At 39.0% G+C, this 20,248-nt stretch overlaps 2 protein-coding genes across 2 annotated transcripts in view; one reads left to right on the top strand and one right to left on the bottom strand.

Annotated features, from left to right (window-relative positions):
- Nucleotides 1–6,416, bottom strand: part of LOC107722384 (lysosomal acid phosphatase-like) — a 9,131-nt gene extending 2,715 nt beyond the window's left edge. The window contains exons 1-10 of the mRNA XM_016530738.1: nucleotides 6,256–6,416; nucleotides 4,069–4,164; nucleotides 3,615–3,701; nucleotides 3,045–3,197; nucleotides 2,740–2,838; nucleotides 2,146–2,235; nucleotides 1,722–1,854; nucleotides 1,220–1,308; nucleotides 973–1,079; nucleotides 709–887 (exon numbers count right to left, since the gene is read on the bottom strand). Coding sequence (XP_016386224.1) covers nucleotides 709–887; nucleotides 973–1,079; nucleotides 1,220–1,308; nucleotides 1,722–1,854; nucleotides 2,146–2,235; nucleotides 2,740–2,838; nucleotides 3,045–3,197; nucleotides 3,615–3,701; nucleotides 4,069–4,164; nucleotides 6,256–6,339 — 1,117 coding nt within the window. The 5' untranslated portion in view covers nucleotides 6,340–6,416. The remainder of the gene's footprint in view (nucleotides 1–708; nucleotides 888–972; nucleotides 1,080–1,219; nucleotides 1,309–1,721; nucleotides 1,855–2,145; nucleotides 2,236–2,739; nucleotides 2,839–3,044; nucleotides 3,198–3,614; nucleotides 3,702–4,068; nucleotides 4,165–6,255) is intronic.
- A 485-nt stretch (nucleotides 6,417–6,901) lies between these two features.
- ambra1a (autophagy/beclin-1 regulator 1a) overlaps nucleotides 6,902–20,248 on the top strand; it is an 81,521-nt gene continuing 68,174 nt past the window's right edge. Inside the window, exons 1-7 of the mRNA XM_016530739.1 lie at nucleotides 6,902–7,122; nucleotides 9,545–9,778; nucleotides 11,581–11,639; nucleotides 11,780–11,963; nucleotides 12,785–12,957; nucleotides 13,973–14,039; nucleotides 14,136–15,559. Of these exons, the coding sequence (XP_016386225.1) occupies nucleotides 9,647–9,778; nucleotides 11,581–11,639; nucleotides 11,780–11,963; nucleotides 12,785–12,957; nucleotides 13,973–14,039; nucleotides 14,136–15,559 (2,039 nt within the window). The 5' untranslated portion in view covers nucleotides 6,902–7,122; nucleotides 9,545–9,646. The remainder of the gene's footprint in view (nucleotides 7,123–9,544; nucleotides 9,779–11,580; nucleotides 11,640–11,779; nucleotides 11,964–12,784; nucleotides 12,958–13,972; nucleotides 14,040–14,135; nucleotides 15,560–20,248) is intronic.

The raw sequence follows: 20,248 nt of genomic DNA, 5'->3' as shown, positions 1-20,248 counted from the left end.
AACGATATTAAAATAAAACTAATTAAAAAATTTAAAACTATAATAACCTTGGTTCGATCCACATCTAGGGGGTGGAGATGGTAGGTTTAGGGGTGGAGATGGGTGGGTTTAGGGATCAGGGGGTGGAGACGGGTAGGTTTAGGGGTGGAGATGGGTGGGTTTAGGGATCAGGGGGTGGAGACGGGTAGGTTTAGGGGTGGAGATGGGTGGGTTTAGGGATCAGGGGGTGGAGACGGGTAGGTTTAGGGGTGGAGATGGGTGGGTTTAGGGATCAGGGGGTGGAGACGGGTAGGTTTGTGGGTGGAGATGGGTGGGTTTAGGGATCAGGGGGTGGAGACGGTTAGGTTTAGGTATATGTAAGGTGGGAGGAGTTGGATGTGGATCCAACCTTGCCCCCTGGATCTTGTGTTCTGCAGTGAGGACCATCTCCTAAATAAATAATTATAATTTGTAGAGTTTATTTGCAAAAACTGACAACTCAAAAATTTTTAAAAATCATGTTTTTATTGTTATGTTTTTATTAACTGCGGTTTGATTGAGATTAATTGGAATGCACAATGAAAAAACATGATTTTTGAAAATGGTTAAAAACGGAGTTATCTGTTTTTGCTAATTAACTCTTCATTTACAGTTTGTGTGTGCATGAAAAAAGTGGTTACAATATGTAAGCAATAAACAGCATTTATTAATGTAAATGATTGAGATTACCAGTGTCTGTGTCTTCCTTCTTTATCTGACACTCTTTATTCCTGTCTTGTGGTATGACTTCACGTGTGAGGTTCACAAAGTCCTGAAGGGGGCAGCGCTGGGAACAGCCCGGTAAAGACACAGAGTACGGCTCAGACACATTAGTGTCATTGCGATAAAACATCTCCACTGAAAACGTCCTGAAAGAGCAAAGCAAAGGTATATTTTAGTTGACAAAAGAATGCCTACAAGAAACATTTAGGAAAAACACAGTCAATATGTTACCCGTTCTCTTCCTGGTGAAGTTCAAATAGATGACATGAGGCATAAGGTGGCTGCAGGCCATTAAAGACATTCAGAGCTTCCTGTAGGGCTACAATTGTTGTGTCATGCTAGTGAGGAAAGAGTTACATGAGAGAACATTACATGAACTGCTTACCCTAAAGAGGACAAATGTATTTTTTTAGTATGCTATTGACTGAAAAAAAGGAAGTTTGGGTGTTTTGGTCTGCTGATGTGACACATGACTTACCGCTGAGTATACCATCATCTTCACTTTCTGTTTAGAGTCCAGTGCTGCTGCATTTGAGAGATTCTTAATGATCTGATCTAACAGCAGGCCTGTAAATGAGAACATAAGAGCTGTTTTAGCACATTAAAGTGTGACAGGATCACAGTACTGCACTTGTGTATTCAGGTCTGAATGTAGAGCGGTCAATCCAGTTTCTTTACATTGACATTTCCCTGCAACTGCACACCGTTTGAGGAAGCAGCCTCTCCCTCTATTCCTACAACGCTGATTTGCATATGTGTGCATAAAAGTGTCAGAGTGTGTAACTATGAAAATGCTGTCAAGAATCTTCTCTCTTCTTAAGAAACTACTCTCAATGTTTAACCTCGTATAATGTTATTCTCTAGCTTTTGGTTTTTATTTGATTCTTATTATGTTTATTCATTTAGTTTTATTGTTGTTGCTGTTGTTGTTCGTGTAAAAAAAAAAAAAAAAAAAGCTCTGACCAGCGATAAGCTCTCACCTCCCTGAAGTCTGCACTTCTCCTTTCTCTTGTAGACTCCAAACATAATCTGAAAACCAAAGTTCTTTAACACCTTTAGCGTCTCCATGACACTTGAAGTCACCCAGTCTGGTGGTCGCATCCCATGTTTTGCCTGGGGAAGGAGAATAACAAAAAGAGACGATTATCTGATCTGACACAGTCCATGGTGTCTGTCTGAGCATTTGGATTTAATCGATTCTGAGCATCATGAGATCAGTCTGGAGTAGTGATTCAGCTTGTGGCAAGGCCATTATTACAAGACATTTACCACAACGTCTCTCTATATCATGAAAGAGTCCACAAAGAACAGGGAACAGTTTTACCCACAAGCCATCAAATTTGTCTATAACGACAAGTTTTTCCTAATGCTAGATAAAGTCATGAGTGCATGTGTGCAACTCACCTCACAGAACAATGTGTCATACACACTCCAAATAGTCTCAATGTTGGTTTTCTCCAGTCCTGTTTTATTTTTCACCATCTCTATGAAGGCCTGCATAAAATGACATCATTTTACAGTGTAGTAACCATTTTGGCTGGGATGGCTCATCTAATGTTTTTTTTTTTTCCTTTTTGCACATTTACATTGCAAGTTTGTAAGTTATGTACTAACATGTACGTGAATTACTAACATGAAAAAAATAGGGAGCAAGAATAAAAATGGAATATTGCCTCGTGAACAAAAATGTAAACTGTAAATACTTTGACAGAGGAGCAAGTTTTCTGCCTTTCTGTTTTTTGAAGTATTTGAAACATTTTCACACAATCAATAAAATGATTTACATTGCTTCCATTTACATGATATTTACCCAACAAAATAAGCATGTTCACAAGGTCAGAAATCTAGGGATTCAATATAATCTTAAAAACAGGTCTTTAAATCTAAGGGAAGAATGTTATTAATTTACTTATTAATTTTCATAATCGCTGTAAAATTATCTTATGTTTATGACATATGATCTGCTGTTATAAATGAGTTTTTGCAAGGTGGACTCACCTTGTTGGTTTCAGTCATGTTAAGAAAAATGTCTGTTTTTTCAGTCTCGTTCATTAACTGTGTGTAACGTGGACAGTCGTCCAGAGGGAAAGAAAGCAGCTGGAAAGAAAAAAAAAAATTCCGCACAAGCACACTGTAGGCAGGTCATGTAGCCATGGAAACAGATTTTAAACATACAGAGACATTTACTGATGCTGCTGCTCAGCAAATATGACTTCATTGCTAGAGAGGTCAGGGCCAAGTTTCAGTGTGCCACAAAATTGTGGAGAGAAAAGTGGGAACAGAACTTCAGTGTGATGTCCTACCTTCTCTTCATCCGCTGGGACAGTGTGAACAGGTATTGGTTGCCATTTCAAATCTGGATTAAACACCTCAGAACCATTAGGTGGGAACATGCCAGCCAGGTTCGCTTCTGCACTCATTAGAGTGCGGTCAACATCTGTACTTCTTATGAATATCTATACCGCAAAGACAGGATTACTTATTCTATTTAAACAAATGTGACAACTCTACGTTTAAAGGAATTGTTCACCTTAAAAATGAAAATTTTGTCATAATTTACTCACCCTCATGCCGTTCCAAACCTGTATAAGTTTCTTTATTATGTTGAACACAAAAGATTTTAAAGAATAAAACAGTTGTTGGTCCCCATTGACTTCCATAGTAAGGAAAGAAATACTATGGAAGTCAATGGGGAATTTCAACAGTCCGATTACCAGCATTCTTCAAAATATCTTCTTTTGTGTTCAGCATAAGAAACTCATACAGGTTTGGAACGACATGAGGGTGAGTAAATGATGACAATTTTAATTTTTAAGGTGAACTATCCCTTTAAATTTATTGAATATGTTTAAACAATTTAAAGAGGCAGTAACCTCATGTCGGTCATAGTCCTCACTCAGGAATCCCGTGTACCGTTTCGTTAAAAACTGACCCAGTTCGAAATGCTGCTTCATTCCCTCCTGAAATGATCAGAAGATTGAGTTGAAGTAATAAAAACACCCTCTTACTAAATCTTATGGTGAAAGAATGAAATAAAATCCTTAAAGGTGCATTCAGTAATTTGGCGCTAACTTAAAGTCAGAATTAAGAAATAAACTGTTTTTGTGAACAGTCATCTGAATGTGAGATGAAGGCTTTACTCATAACTATTTTTCTATAAAAAGTGTTGTAATTATGTAAGGGGCGGGTCACCCCCTCTAATGTATACATAAACACAATATAGCACAGATACTTGCATGTCACTATATAAACTAAAGGCTACTTAAGTAGCACACAACCAATTAAAACAAAGAGCATAAAGTATGTGTGTGTGTCTGCATACTGTACCTGAGAGAGCTGTCCAAAACCCTGGGGCCAGTCACTCTCCTTATAGGGATCAGTTGGATAGGCCTTGATTGGAGATCTGTCGCCATGACGATAAAGCTGACGGAGAGGAAGTCAAATACCCCATAAGTATTGGGGATTTATGTATGCATGTATGTATGTATGTGTATGTATGTGTGTGTGTGTGTTCAGGAGGAAGAACTACACTGTGCAACTGTGACTAGATCAGCAAATCCAACTTGTCATGTGCTCATCCTGACACCCGGACACAAGCCACAGTTGTGTGTAAACACAATCTAATTGGTTAAGCAGATTCAGTTTATCTCCTTATCTCTGTCTTTCACAGAAATCAGCCATGTTTAAATGTGTATCATGCATTAAGTTTTCAGTACTGGCTTGTGGCCTTCTCTCATTTACACTAAAGTCTATAGTAAGATTTACCTGAATCATTAAGTAGGTGTTCTAGGAATGCATTCAATTACAGTCATGTTACACAATCACGCTTAAAACAGCACAACCCTCTGGTTTAAACTTCCTCATCTGCACTGACCTGATCGTCATGATTTACCACAGAACACTTCTTTTCACATAATTAAACCAGGTGTCAGTATCAAATATGTCTACCCACAATACAAAAAAGGGTTTTGAGGGTTTTTTTATGTGGCACAGAGGTGAAACAAAATGTATAAACATTCATATCTTCAATATGATACAGTAACACCAACATATGTACAAAGTAGAATAAACATATTTATGTGTGCAAATAGAAGAAAAGTTAAACCACATCTTTAAATACTCTCATTTAGCATAAAATCTGGTACTTTTATTATTGTGTATAAGCCTAAGCGATTGGAATTTTAGAGTGGGGATACACAATGGAAATTTGAACCATTTTTGTTTATGAATTATTATATTGCATACAATATAATGAAGTTGGCACATATTCAAGAGATAAATGATTTTCATAACAAGAACTTTGAGAACAAAGAAATGGTTTACATTTGTAGGGCTAAGAATAAAGGAACTTAAATTACAATAAAACAATTAAATAAATGGACAGCTGTTTCTTCTGAGATACCACAAAATGAACATGCCTCAACATTGTCAGAACTTCCTTATAATTGGATATACAAAACTTGCCCATCAAAAACCAGGCCTTTTTCCTATCTATACATCCAATACAAAAGAACCACAGTAGAATTTACTTGGAATAAACCTACTGGGATAGCTTGAATCAAAGCATTTTATTGCTTTGACTGAACTGGGAGGTGCACTGAAAGTAGGGCTGCACGATTATGACAACAATCATAATTGTCGATTATTCCCTTGAAATTGTAATTGTGATTATTAATTACGATTATCACAATTTACATTGAATGACGTTAATACCATTGTTTGATGCAACTGCATGCCGTATTTTTATATGAAAATACACTCTAACTGAAAAACCTTTAGTGCTTTTCTATAGTATTAAGCCTCAAATGTCAACTATACAGCGGATTGGTTTCTTCTTTAAATTATAAAAAAAAATAAAAATATGAATGGTATTATAATGTTATACTAAATCTAAAACTAAAATAATGGGAAAAACCCTTAAGATAACATGTAGAAAGAAAAAAACGCATCTTAGGCACGCAGAATAACATAAGTAGACTTTCAACGATTAATTGCCGCTTTGAACGATTACCTAATTGTGGCATCCATAATTGTAATCGCGATTAGAAATTCGATTAATTGTGCAGCCCTAACTGAAAGTAACAACATGTTTCATCATGTGATGAACTCAAATATTTAGCAAGCTGATAGGTTGGATACAATATCAAATAACCCAAGTTTAAGTCGAGAACAAGTTGTAGAGCCAAAAACAAAGTTGGTAGCAAACAATGGTTACTCATGTCAGCAGATATTGCCACTCACGCGTTGTTACTGTTGGATACCGTTTCAAACTAGACTGATATCACTGTCGATACAATATAATCAATACAAAGCATTGAGAGCGAATAAACCGAAAAGGAAACACAAACTCAGCTCACATTGTAATGCATACAAATATGACACATAACAAAGAGTCAGAATGTGTTTCTCATTTTATGAAAGGTTTTTAAGCCGAACGGATTTGTCAAAACAGCTGCAGACAGTACGTTAGTATAATACTGCAGACAGATTATAGCTACATTATACACTACTCACAACAGTGACAAACTTCAGCGTCCTTTCTCCACTGGAAAGTCTGAAAGTGAAGAGGAAAACGACGATCAGAAAACAGGACTTCATACTTGTGGACGAGCAGCTGAGGCAGAGTACAGTAACCTCATTGAACGGTCGTTGTCTGGCTGATCTGGCAAACACAAGACGAGCTACAGGGGTTTCCGGGTAAAAGAGGGCTCCCATTGGTCAACGCATTCTGCGACGTAAAAACACGTAAACTGATTGGTCGGCCAAAATGAAAATCCACTCTTGTTATATTTTTATGCTGTATTTATGAGTTAATGTTTACCCTGATATCCAAGCCTCAAATATGGTGTATCTGAATATGAGAACTGATTGTTTTCACACTTAATTTGCTATTTTAACTTTGAAAGGTAATATATATTATTTTTAATTATTTTATTTTGCATTTTCATACAGACATTTTAAAATACTATGTTCATCTCCGTAATTTAGATAGAAAGTAAACAGCAAGGTGTTATGTATGCACAGGGTTGAATTATTACCGATTTACCTGTGTTATAGACTGTATAAAAACAAAAGCGACAGCTCAGGTTCGCCTGTGAACGATGTTTTCGGTAATTGATTACGAAGGATCTGTGCTCTACTGGCTTTGTCTGTACGCTTTTTTGGCAGGAGGTGTTGAACACAGCAACAAATCTAAAGTACATTCGACCTTCTTTTCGGGAAATAACAAAACTATTTCTCACAATATTTATATAAAGCCGAACATAAAATTTATACTGAATATTTAAACAACGTTCCTGCTGCTTAAGTGCCAAAACGTACTTGTTTCACTTGACATCTACGATTTCAAGGAGTATATTCGGACAAAAATATGAGCAAAAGGTAGGCCAAATCTGAGACCCCGTGTGGTTGTCTTAAACATATTTTAAACAAAATAACACTCATAATTTAAACACCACGCAACTGTGTATTAATACATCACCCGTAAACTGTAACGTTAGCCTGCTAACTGCTAAATGTGAAAGCTGTTAGCATAGTTTCCTCATTCAAAAACAAACGTCGTAAATTTTATATAATTTTCAATGGTTCCTTTATTCTATGACCATGAAGTTACTTTGCTAAGTGTTTATAGCACTTTTGTACCCCCTATCTAGCTTTAATAGCAGAAGATAACAGCTGAAGTCAAACATGTAGCCTGCCAGATGGAGGATAGCTCAAGTTGTCACAAGACATGTAAAGCTAATCCAAGTTTTTTCACCCTGTTAGCTTAGGGTTGTATTCCTAAATGTAAATAAAATTTTTATAATTTTATAAGTATATTTATCCATATAATACAGGCAAGTGCATAAAACTGCGTTTGCTACTATTTAATTATTTATAAAGACTATTTAATTATATATCTTTATTGATTTGTTGTCATGATTAGTTCTGATCTATTTTAGCCTTTCTTTTGTTGTTTGCTGAAATATATCTTGTCTTACATATCTTACATGTTACCTAATTTCCCACCAGTTTGATTTTAGTAACATACCTTTGCAGCCTTTTATTAATATTTTGTATAGTTTTTTAATGTATTTTGTATATATTTATATATGGTTTTTATTAATGTTTATTTTAGTTTTCATTATTTTAGTACATCAAGTTAAACTAAATGAAAATGTGAAATATTGGCAACTAGCTGAAATAAAATAGTTGATTTTTTAATGTAATTTATTTATTTTTGTTGGTGTTGTTGTTTTAGTTAACTAACCCCTACAATAAAGTTTCTATTTATCTGTGTAAGATATTAAAAGGAGTCTTTCTGCCATTGCATGTGTGTATTTGTAATTTTTGTAACAATCTTTGATTGTTTTTACACTGCTCTTCTATGCCCTGCCTATTCATGTGACACCACCAGGATACACCATCGTTTTGCTCTGTAGTGTTAATTCAATGTGCGTTAAAAGTTCTTTTACACCTTTAATCTCCTTTGACACCTGTGCTGATTGCGCAGAGATCATATTTGGAGACAGTCTGTGGTGAGATACAATGCTGGAAGAGTTAACACTGAATTTAAAAGGGTGGTTGATTGCGATTTCACTTTTTTTAACGGTAGTTAGTGTGTGATGTTGCTGTTTGAGCATAAACAATATCTGCAAAGTTACGAAGCTGAAAGTTCAATGCAAACGGAGATATCGTCTTTTAAAACTCTGGCAGTTTAATGCCTACAAAAATGACTGGTAGGGACTACAACGAGTTGCTTCCCGGGTTCGTGACATCACAAACCCAGATAAACCCCGCCCTCGGGAAAAGGCAGCAAAGGGGGCGAGGCCATGCTGCGCTGCTTTAGAGAAGAGGAAGAGAAAACTAGAGGTGCACGTAAAAATCTTCATATATGAATTGCGATTCTGTCTTCTAACGATTCTAATGGATTCACAAGATTCAAAATCAATGTTCTAAAGCAGCAGTTCTTAATACTGTTCCTCGCGTCCCCCTGCTCTGCATCTCTCTCTCTCTCTCATTCAGCTCAGCTCCAACAATGAACTGTTCCAATTATACACTTATTTTCACATAGCTATGTGAAGCGTTATACATGGACGTGCGTGCAGTTTGCCGTACTGTATTAAAGCTTTAATCAGGATAAAACTGTATATTAAAAGCTAACATAAGCAGTAGCATTTACAAATAACAGCGTATCTAAAAGTATGAGACAACAACAAACAAAAAACATAGGCCTACCATTAAAAGCCGTGCTTGCACAGGTTCTGCACGATCCTCTTCAATAATATCCTCTGCTTCTCAATTGGGCTCAAACTGATAATCGATATTAACGACGCCGTTGTTTAAAATACAACCGGACCACATGCCGCTGAGGTGAGGGACGGGACGGTTAGACGCGCAATAGAGGCGGTTTAGCCAATCACAACACACTGGGCTAGCTAACCAATCAGAGCCCATCGCCTATTTCTGAGGGCGGGGCTTCATAAAAGCAGGAAATTATCAGCACGTTTCTCAGAGAAGGGACAGAGCGGTGTGGAATAAAGGTAAATTATGTGGAAAATAATGTGTTTTTTTTTAAACGAAGCATTAACACGTGTTAGACTGCACCCCATAAACACAATCAAGTCTAGAAAAAAACCAGTGAACCACCCCTTTAAATAACTTCTTACCAAGAAATGGGAAATTGTCTCATTGTCACGAAATTAATATTGAGTTGTATTCAAGTTATGATGTGTTATATTTGTAAGATATTCATGAGCATTGATGGCCCTTTTTTTTAAAAAAGTTTTATGACAATTTGTTGATCTCTTTGTCTCTCACCCAGAATGATAGCGTGGCAGTAGCAGTGGTGGTCTAGTTGTGTGTGAGCCGGTGGACGGCTCTGGGTCTGGTGTAAGAGGGTTGGAGCGAGGAAGAGTTTGTGGAGATGAAGGTGGGACAGAAGAACTCAGTATGTATCCTGTCAAGTCGAGAGCGAGGAGCACGAGGCCTTGCCTCACACAGGATCCTACAGCAGCTTGTAGAGGAAAAGACACAGCGCATGAAATGGCAAAGCCAGGTAACTGACGCACAGATCTCTGTCATTTGTTGACTTGTAGCCTCTTGTATGGGGAAATGCCTGCTCAGTACAATGTGTAATGTCAGAAGCAATAAGCTGCCTACTGATCTTACTGTAGTATCACTATCACAATTACAAAGTAACTATTTTTAATATTATTAAAGTGCCCCTATTATGCCATTTTTACGGTTCCTAATATTGTTTTGGGAGTCTCCTACAATAGGATTACATGCATGCAAGGTCAAAAAACGCTTTTGTTTTCTCCAAATATGCATTTAATATCACCTCATTTTCCAGCGTTTCTCAAACGATTCGTTCGAAGCGGTTCAAAGATTCAGTCTCTCTAAACCCCTCCTTTCTGTGAGCCTGCTCTGCTCTGATTGGTCAGATGGCCCAGTCTGTTGTGATTGGTCTACAGCGTACAGCATGTGTCGGAAACAATATGCCCATTGCCATAGTTCCGTATTTTGAATGCTCGATAGAAAATATAAACATCAATGAATTCAAGACCGCCTAAGTGTACTGTAGCTGCAAGTTTAAATAGGAGAACACTTTTAAAGTGCCCATATTATGCCATTTTTACGGTTCCTAATATTGTTTTGGGAGTCTCCTACAATAGGATTACATGCATGCAAGGTCAAAAAAACGCTTTCGTTTTCTCAAAATATGCATTTAATATCACCTCATTTTCCAGCGATTCTCAAATGATTCGTTCGAAGCAGTTCAAAGATTCAGTCTCTCTAAACCCCTCCTTTCCGTGAGCCTTCTGTGCTCTGATTGGTCAGATGGCCTAGTCTGTTGTGATTGGTCTACGGCGTACAGCTGTGTCGGAAACGAGACGCCTATTTCAATAGTTCTGTATTTTGAACGCTCTATAGAAAATATAAACATCTATTATTTATCATACTTACAGGTTGTGATTCAGTGGAGCAGCTGGTCCACATAAACAGGATACTGATCCATCTTTCAACAGCGAGCGTTTTGTGAATCCCGTGATTAGTTCAAGGTCAAGTTGTTCGAGTTGTCAATGAGGTCAAGTTGTTCGCGGCTGGCCAACGTAGAACATAGGCGCGCATAATTACTAACGACTCGTTTCAGCTGTTCAGAGTCGATTTTTTATTTTGGGAGACAATAACTTTATTTATCGTGCACTTTCAGCTTTACAACTTTGCAGATTGTTTACATTCACATACAGCTACATTACACACTGCATGAAAGGCAATATTGGAAATGGCATAATAGGGGCACTTTAAGACAATTTTGTTTTTATTTGTTTCGCTAACTGTTGATCTTTAGGATTTATTTACTATTTGACGTTCTAAATTAATACAAAAATTCTAAAGAACTTCTAAATAAATACCTTTATAGCCATAGGATTCGTCTTTTTTAATAATTGTCAAAAATTTACTAGAAAAAGTACACATTACTCAGCACCCGTAAAGGGCCATTCACACCAAGAACAATATTTATTTTAAGCTTGTGCTGCAGGCTTCTGCTTTAAATGTGTAAGCTATTTAAAGCTGGGTGAATTCTGATCGGCTGTCAATGTTTATAATGTTCATCAGCTGAAAAACGATAATTCTCAAAGTGATTCCAGCAATATCATTCCTCCATGTCATTATCGCTATAGTTGTAGTGTGGACTTCACTATTCTCATATAATTAAAATGATTTTTAAAACTTAATAGTTATATCTATCATTCATAATAGTTTTCGTCTTTGGCGTGAATAGGTCTTAATACTGTGGTTTGGATGTGACTGAGGTAAAATCACTGCTCTATTGATTTTCTTTCGGTGTCACAGAAAGTGGAGTTACCAGACAGCCCTCGTTCAACCTTTCTTCTGGCCTTCAGTCCAGATAGGTAAGACAACTTTGACTTCTTTTTCATAGTCTTCAGTACAATACAGTACAGTAAACTGACAGGCTGATCTCAGGCTTTTTTAGTTAGGCCCTATCATCGACAAGCTATTCAGAGAGTTTTTGCTATTTGTCTCTTCGCAGGTCTTTAATGGCCTCGACCCATGTGAACCACAACATCTACATCACAGAGGTTAAGACCGGAAAGTGTGTTCACTCTCTAGTGGGTCACCGCCGGACACCCTGGTGCCTGACCTTTCACCCTAGCATCCCTGGCCTTATTGCTTCTGGCTGCCTGGATGGAGAGGTCCGAATCTGGGACCTGCATGTAAGTCTTGACCATACGCATTTCATATCGATATCGGAATTATATCGTATCGACCGAAATTAAGAAATATATCTTGATATCAATTTTGGCCATATCGTCCAGCCCTACGCATATTCAATGATTGTTTTGTCAACTTGTAATCGTTCTGCTCTTTGCTTTAATATGTTTTTTGTTTTCTGTAGATTAGTGGTCGACCGATATATCGCCAATGTCGATATTTGGCATTTTTTAAATATCGGCATCGGCCGATGCGTTCGACGCCGCGTATTTTGACGCTGCAACTGACTTTTATTTTGACGGCACTGACAGCGGCCTTCTCTCTCTTGTTCGCCGTGGTCGTTAACAGTTCTGTCTAAGAAGTCTGTCTAATAATCAGATAGAACGGTTAAACAAAGGACTCTGCGTGACGGTCGGTCCGTGTGAATTGAATGCGGACAGGAGGAGAGTTCAGCTCCACTGGAGACGCACAAAACTTTAAACTAGTGATGTCAAATTATGCTGCGCTTTATGCATTTGCCCACTGCCATATGCATGTCATTTCCATGCATCTGTGTGCTGTATGTAAAATGAGTGTTACCTTGGCTTTATTTGAAAAAATATGATTCCCAATGCACTCAAACTTCCCAGAATACTGAGTCAAATGATTTGAAATTTCTTAAACATTAATTAAAATAAATAAAATTGTATCTGCTTTATATCGGCCATCGGCCACCCTGCTTTCCAAGATATCGGCATCGGCCGTCAAAAAAACAATATTGGTTGACCACTACTGTAGATTTGTCACCACAAGTTAATTTTGCTTTTGTGTGGTTTTGTTTCAGGGAGGCAGTGAGAGCTGGCTCACAGAGAGTAACTCAGCAATTGCATCCCTTGCTTTCCATCCTACTGCTCAGCTGTTGCTCATTGCCACCAACAATGAACTACATCTGTGGGACTGGAGTCGGAAGGAGCCCTTTGCTGTGGTGAAGACTGGTAGCGAGACAGAGAGAGTCAGGTTTGATGCACATACATTTTATTAATTTAAAGGGATAGTTTGCACAAAAATGAAAATTGTCATCAACAACTCACCCAAACCCTTTGTCGTTCAAAAAACATACATAAGAACTATAAAACACTAATAAAAAAAACACAAACTTTTGATACTTTATACATTTTGTAAAAGAAATCTCAATTAAGCAGTTTATTCCATCTTCTGAAGATAAACGATTGCTTTATATGATGAACAGATTTAATTTAGGCTTTTATTCGCATATAAACATTGATTAATGCACATATATAGAGCTTATCAAATATGATAAAGGGATTCTCAAATGTTCTAGCTTGACGAGCAAAAAACAATGTGGTTTGTTCATGCATGTCAAATAAGCACATTTGAGAATCCTTTTACCATATTTGATGCACTTTATGTATTTATGTTATATATTTATAACATATAATTATTAATGTTTATATATTAAGAAAATCTGTTCATCGTATAAAATTATCATGTCTCTTCAGAAGACTTGTGGTGCATCCCTAATCGCGTACTTATGCACTATTCTATGACGTTTTGTAGAATGAATAGTGTGTTCACACTGAAAAAAAAAAAAAAAAACACTTTAAATACCCGGATAATGCACTTAAAAACCTGAAAAGTGAAGTGTGGCATGTTGAACACTTCATGTACTTGACTGTCACAGCTTTAATTACGTTGCGAAAGGGGAGGGGGCTATCAGATTCCGATTGTTAATGACAAATTAAGTACAAGTGTATAAGTGCATAGTGTATAGTGCGTCATTGGGATGCAGTTTTGGATTAAACTGCTCACATGGACTTTTTGAAGTGTCATAGTTTTTGTGGAATGGATTTTAAATGGAGGGACAGAAATTACTCGGGTTTCATTCAAAATATCCTCATTTATGTTTCAAAGATGAAGTCGTTTGGGTTTGAAACAACATGCGGGTGAGCAAATGATAAGTGATTTTAAATTTTTGGGTGAACAATTTTTGATTTTCCGGTGTTTTTTGCAGGTTGGTGAGATTTGATCCGTTGGGTCACTATCTTCTAACTGCCATTGTAAACCCTTCAAACCAACAGGTGAGTCTTTTTGCTGGAATTGTAGTTGTTTAGGCACAAGACATTACATTTGTATTCTTTCAAATTTGTGCATATGCTTGCATTTGTGTGTTGCAGAATGATGATGATCCTGAGATTCCAATGGACAGTGTGGAGATGCCTCATCTCCGTCAGCGCTCTTTCCTCCAGTCCCAGCCTGTAAGACGCACACCCATCTTGCACAATTTTTTGCATATCCTCACTTCCCGCAACTCCGTCCCTCAGGCTGGAGGCACTCTCGCTGCTTCCAGTGATGAGGCGTCTGATTCGTCTGGGCGTTATGCTGTTTTGAGGGATCGATCCCGGCTGCCGTACCATGGTTGCGTTCAGCCACTCGGAGTAGTGTGTTTCTGTAGCCGTTGCTCATCAACACGGGTTCCGTCTCCGCCTGACGAGGACACTTCCGACTCCGCCTCCCTGGAGGGACAATCACACGCATCCACCTTTTCTTCTGCACGCACAGAGCCGCGGATACCACGGCTTCCCACTGAATCTTATGCTTCAAATCGGCCCTCAGCATTTAGCTGTGTGTATGGTGGCGGGAGCAACGTGCGGAACATTTCTTCTAGCTCTGGGAGGAGGGGAGTGTCTGGAATGGCACCCATCCCACCTTTCCGGCAGCAACCACCAGGCAGGGAAGATGGAGGCCGTCTCCCTGGGGCAGATTGGGTAGGCTGTGTGCTTAATGGACGAGGTAGTAGTATGACTCCACCCAGAACCAGCGCTTCCTCTGTCAGCCTGCTTTCTGTCCTGCGACAGCAAGGGACTTCTAGCCAGTCACCTGTTTACACCTCATCTAGTGATGGATGGGGCCTTCCTCGTAGCAGCGGCAGCACATCAGGCACTAGTTCTAGCAGGCACTGCCCACCAGAGGAAGAGGGCCACAGCAGCCCTTCTTCCATCCGCAGTGTTCTTCAGTGTAACCTTAACCGCTATTTCATGGAGTATGATCGAATGCAGGACCTTGTGCAGCCTCAAGAGGGCAACAGGCAGGACCAGCAGACTCAGGAAATGCTGAATAACAACATGGACCCAGAGCAACCAGGTCCATCTCATTACCAGCCACTCTACGGTGGTGAAAACCCTTCACGCAGTCACATGAACCGCTGTAGAGTCTGTCACAACCTTTTCACCTACAATCAGGGCACTAGGCGCTGGGAGAGAACAGGTCAGCAGACATCTGCTGAGAGAAATGCAGCTTGGCAACCTACAAGTCCTGCCCTCCACAGTGTAGCCCCAGTCTCTCATTCTGATCATGACCTACTTGAACACAGACCCATGGAGCCCAGCCCAGACACCCCAGAGCCTCATGTTCCCTTTTCCCGCAGCACAGCTACTGGTCAGCACGAGGAGCAGACCGTTGGGCTGGTCTTCAACCAGGAAACTGGACAACTGGAGCGTGTTTACAGGCAGTCCGCCACCTCTCGCTCAACAAATGTACCACAAGAAGCCTTAAACCAGGAAATGCCTGAAGACGTGCCGGATGACGATTACTTACGCAGGTGAGGCAGCAGTCTTGTTTGAATGCTTCAAGAGGTCATGTCATGAGGAATTAAACTTTCTTGTTTGTTAGATATTGAAAGGTTTCATTGTAGTAGAAAACATGCCAAGTTTCCTCACCAGTTTAAAAAGATTATTGAAATTGAGCCGCACTAATGACTAATTTTCACAACTTACTGATATCAGATGTTAGCTCATGACTATCTAAATGGAAATGACAGCAATGTCGATTTATGTTGAGAATGAGTAGGATAGCAGGGCTCAACTGAAAGAATTAATGGGGTCAGTAGTTCAGACTTTTACGTGCCAAAGTTTTCACTGACCCCACTGCAAAAAAAAAAAAAAAACCTTTTGGCCATATACTCTACTGTTCAATAGTGACAGTACAGACATTTACAATTTTACAAAAGATCTTCAAATAAATTATATTTGTTTGAACTTTCTCTTAATCAAAGAATCCTGAAAAAAACGTGTCACAGTTTCAACAAAAATATTAAGCAGCACAACTGTTTTTAGCATTAGGAATTAGAAAGGTTTCTTGAGCACCAAATCTGCATATACAATGATTCTGAAGGGTCATGTGACACTGAAAACTGGAGTAATGGCTGCTGAAATTTCAGCTTTGCCATCACACGAAAAGTTACACTTAAAATAATTTTCAAGCTTTTTTTATGCCTTACAAACTTAAACATGGATTGTTTTGTGATCCTGTCACAATGTAATGCAGGCTTTGCAAAGATGCTGTTGGCAGTGCAAACTAGGGATGCACCGGTTGACCGGCCATAAATCGGAACCGGCCGGTTTTTGCTTATAATGCGGTTTTTTGTATTTTTTTCGTCCGATTTTTCCGGAAGTGTGCACAGAGGCGCCAGCAGAAAAAATACCACGCAGAGCAAGCTCACTGTTGGCGATGCACGATGAGATATTGGAAGAAAAATCTGAAGTGATTAAGGATACGGGCAGCCGTACAGCACTGGAAATGCAGAGCTACCTGTCTGAGGCACAGATACCAAGAAGCGAACAGCCGTTGGTGTACTGGCGCACAAATAAGAGCCGCTTTCCTGCACTCGCTGAAGTTGCGCGAGTGTACCTGTCCGCGCCCTGCACAAGCGTAGACAGTGAACGTTTGTTCAGCTCAGCTTCTCACGTGTTGGATGAGAAACGAAACAGACTAACTTGTGACAAAGCTGAAATGCTTCTTTTTGTAAAGAAGAACTCGCATGCACTTTTGAAAAGCCAGAAGTAAACGTCAGTTCTAGGCTATAGGATTAATATTTTTTATTTTACCTTAAAATTACATTATTTGTATTCACATTATAATACACATTAAGACTTAATGTGATTTAAAAAGCACCTGCCATAGTTAACATTTTGGAATAATTTATTTATATAACCGGCCGGCTTTTTGTATTTTTTTCGTCCGATTTTTCCGGAAGTGTGCACAGAGTCGCCAGCAGAAAAAATACCACGCAGAGCAAGCGCACTGTTGGCGATGCACGATGAGATATTGGAAGAAAAATATGAAGTGATTAAGGATACGGGCAGCCGGACAGCACTGGAAATGCAGATCTCCTGTCTGAGACACAGATACCAAAAAGCGAACAGCCGTTGGTGTACTGGCGCACAATGATTAAAAATACAGTAAAAACAGTAATATTGTGAAATATTATAACAACTATACAGTATATTACAAATACAAAGCTAAATTGTCAGCAGCCATGAGTATGACTGTTTTTTCAGACGCTTGCAGAAAAAGGCTTACCAAAACAAAGTTACTGGGTTAACCTATTTCACGTTTCCTTGGTTGGTAGATGCACCGGGGACCTGATTATAGCACTTAAAACCTGGAAAAGTCAGATTTTCATGATATGTCACCTTTAAGGCCTTGTAAAACTAGTCCTGTATTTTTATTTGGTAATGTCCCTATGAGATCTGGGTCAGAATGCTGATGCTGCACTGTGTCTACTTGAGTTATTTAAGGAAAGCATTGACTCAGCCTGGTATTCAACTGCTTCTCTGGACTGTCACATTTGACTTACTTTGACTTAGTAGTCATGCAAACGCTAGGTCACTTGGCTCATAAAGAGAACTCTGATTTTGTTGGGTGCTGCAGTTGTTAACCGACCCACTTTTATAAGTTGAAGTTCATCACATTGGCACTTTTGTAAGAAATCTGACCTAAAATATGGGACAATCTTTGCAGATACTCCCCTCAAGGGTTCCTGCAATGCCAGCTAAAGTCCATTGGGGGGCAGTAGCTCATTACAATGTGCATTTGTGGCGGTAACTTTGCACACAGATCTCCATCACTAAGTGGCCTGTAGGTCTTTATTCTGATGATGTGTTTGCACTCTAACACACAGTCCTCCTCTTTTCATGTCACCGAACAGCCTGTCCCATGTGCATGGCTGTGCTGTGATTTGTATGTGTTTTAAGGCCAATGCTGTGCAACAAAAAAACAGTATCACACTTCACTTATGCAGAAGTGCAACAAGAATTAATACTCTGTCATTTGACGTTCTCCCATGAGTCCCGCTCCAGTTCAGTGTTACTGACTCACAGCTTTGAGCATGGAGCAAAGTTTCAGAATGAAGTCTTATGGTGTCGTACCTGAAACAAGAGCAACTTGTCTACTGTAAAATAAATATAAATTGTTTAATTAATAACAGTTGCCTCATTAGTGTAGCATATAGATACAAAATAACAAAGCTGACATTTAAAAGTTACTGTAGAATACAGAAACGTGAAAAGATCTTAATACTGTAGTACCAAATGATGCTACACGTGCTACTTCTAAAGGTGATCACAGACAAAACATGTTAAAAATACCGTACAGCCAACATTACCAGAACAGGATGTTTCGTAAATATTTTGTGCGTTTTTAAAGAGCATTGTTTGCTTCATCTCTGTTCAAATGCAGAATTTGATCTTTAAGAGTCAAAAGGAGCAAACAAAGCAAATGTGTGAAAAGGAGTCGGAATCGATCCGTTCTGTTTTTGCTGTGAGTCAAAGGGCAGAAGATGGTATTCTAATGAAGAGCGGAGCACACCCACACCAAAAACATTCACATACACACACCACACTGACTCATGCTGAATGAATAAAAATGCCCCGCTCGCTACACAACTGTCCGTCCAGCTTTGTGCCTGCCAGTCTGAGGCAGCACGTTTTCGTCCACAGGACTCAGTCTCGTCATTTAATGGCCTTCAGCAAACTCTTTGTTGTATGAGGAATTGTACAAACTCAAACTTAACAAATGCCCCAATTTAACGGGTTATTAACCGATTCCTAGCCAAACGCTAGGTCACTTGGCTCATAAAGAGAACTCTGATTTTGTTGGGTGCTGCAGTTGTTAACCGACCCACTTTTGTAAGTTGAAGTTCATCACATTGGCACTTTTGTAAGAAATCTGACCTAAAATATGGGACAATCTTTGCAGATACTCCCCTCAAGGGTTCCTGCAATGCCAGCTAAAGTCCATTGGGGGGCAGTAGCTCATTACAATGTGCATTTGTGGCGGTAACTTTGCACACAGATCTCCATCACTAAGTGGCCTGTAGGTCTTTATTCTGATGATGTGTTTGCACTCTAACACACAGTCCTCCTCTTTTCATGTCACCGAACAGCCTGTCCCATGTGCATGGCTGTGCTGTGATTTGTATGTGTTTTAAGGCCAATGCTGTGCAACAAAAAACAGTATCACACTTCACTTATGCAGAAGTGCAACAAGAATTAATACTCTGTCATTTGACGTTCTCCCATGAGTCCCGCTCCAGTTCAGTGTTACTGACTCACAGCTTTGAGCATGGAGCAAAGTTTCAGAATGAAGTCTTATGGTGTCGTACCTGAAACAAGAGCAACTTGTCTACTGTAAAATAAATATAAATTGTTTAATTAATAACAGTTGCCTCATTAGTGTAGCATATAGATACAAAATAACAAAGCTGACATTTAAAAGTTACTGTAGAATACAGAAACGTGAAAAGATCTTAATACTGTAGTACCAAATGATGCTACACGTGCTACTTCTAAAGGTGATCACAGACAAAACATGTTAAAAATACCGTACAGCCAACATTACCAGAACAGGATGTTTCGTAAATATTTTGTGCGTTTTTAAAGAGCATTGTTTGCTTCATCTCTGTTCAAATGCAGAATTTGATCTTTAAGAGTCAAAAGGAGCAAACAAAGCAAATGTGTGAAAAGGAGTCGGAATCGATCCGTTCTGTTTTTGCTGTGAGTCAAAGGGCAGAAGATGGTATTCTAATGAAGAGCGGAGCACACCCACACCAAAAACATTCACATACACACACCACACTGACTCATGCTGAATAAAAATGCCCCGCTCGCTACACAACTGTCCGTCCAGCTTTGTGCCCTGCCAGTCTGAGGCAGCATGTTTTCGTCCGCAGGACTCAGTCTCGTCATTTAATGGCCTTCAGCAAACTCTTTGTTGTATGAGGAATTGTACAAACTCAAACTTAACAAATGCCCCAATTTAACGGGTTATTAACCGATTCCTAGCCAGGCCTGGCAGAGCGCACATCATTACTTACACATTACATTCATTTAGCCTTCGCATAACAGTCGATAATGAGCATACTAATGTCCTTGTGCAGTTTAATGAGATTTTTAATGATTGTGATGGCCCATGGTGGGGAGTGTTGCTGTAGAAACAGCATAGTGGAAAT

Source organism: Sinocyclocheilus rhinocerous, unplaced genomic scaffold, assembly GCF_001515625.1.
Source record: "Sinocyclocheilus rhinocerous isolate Xijiao unplaced genomic scaffold, SAMN03320098_v1.1 scaffold1115, whole genome shotgun sequence".
Lineage (NCBI taxonomy): Eukaryota > Metazoa > Chordata > Actinopteri > Cypriniformes > Cyprinidae > Sinocyclocheilus > Sinocyclocheilus rhinocerous.
The sequence above is the reverse complement of the archived record's forward strand: the minus strand, read 5'-3'. Positions and strand labels throughout refer to the sequence as shown.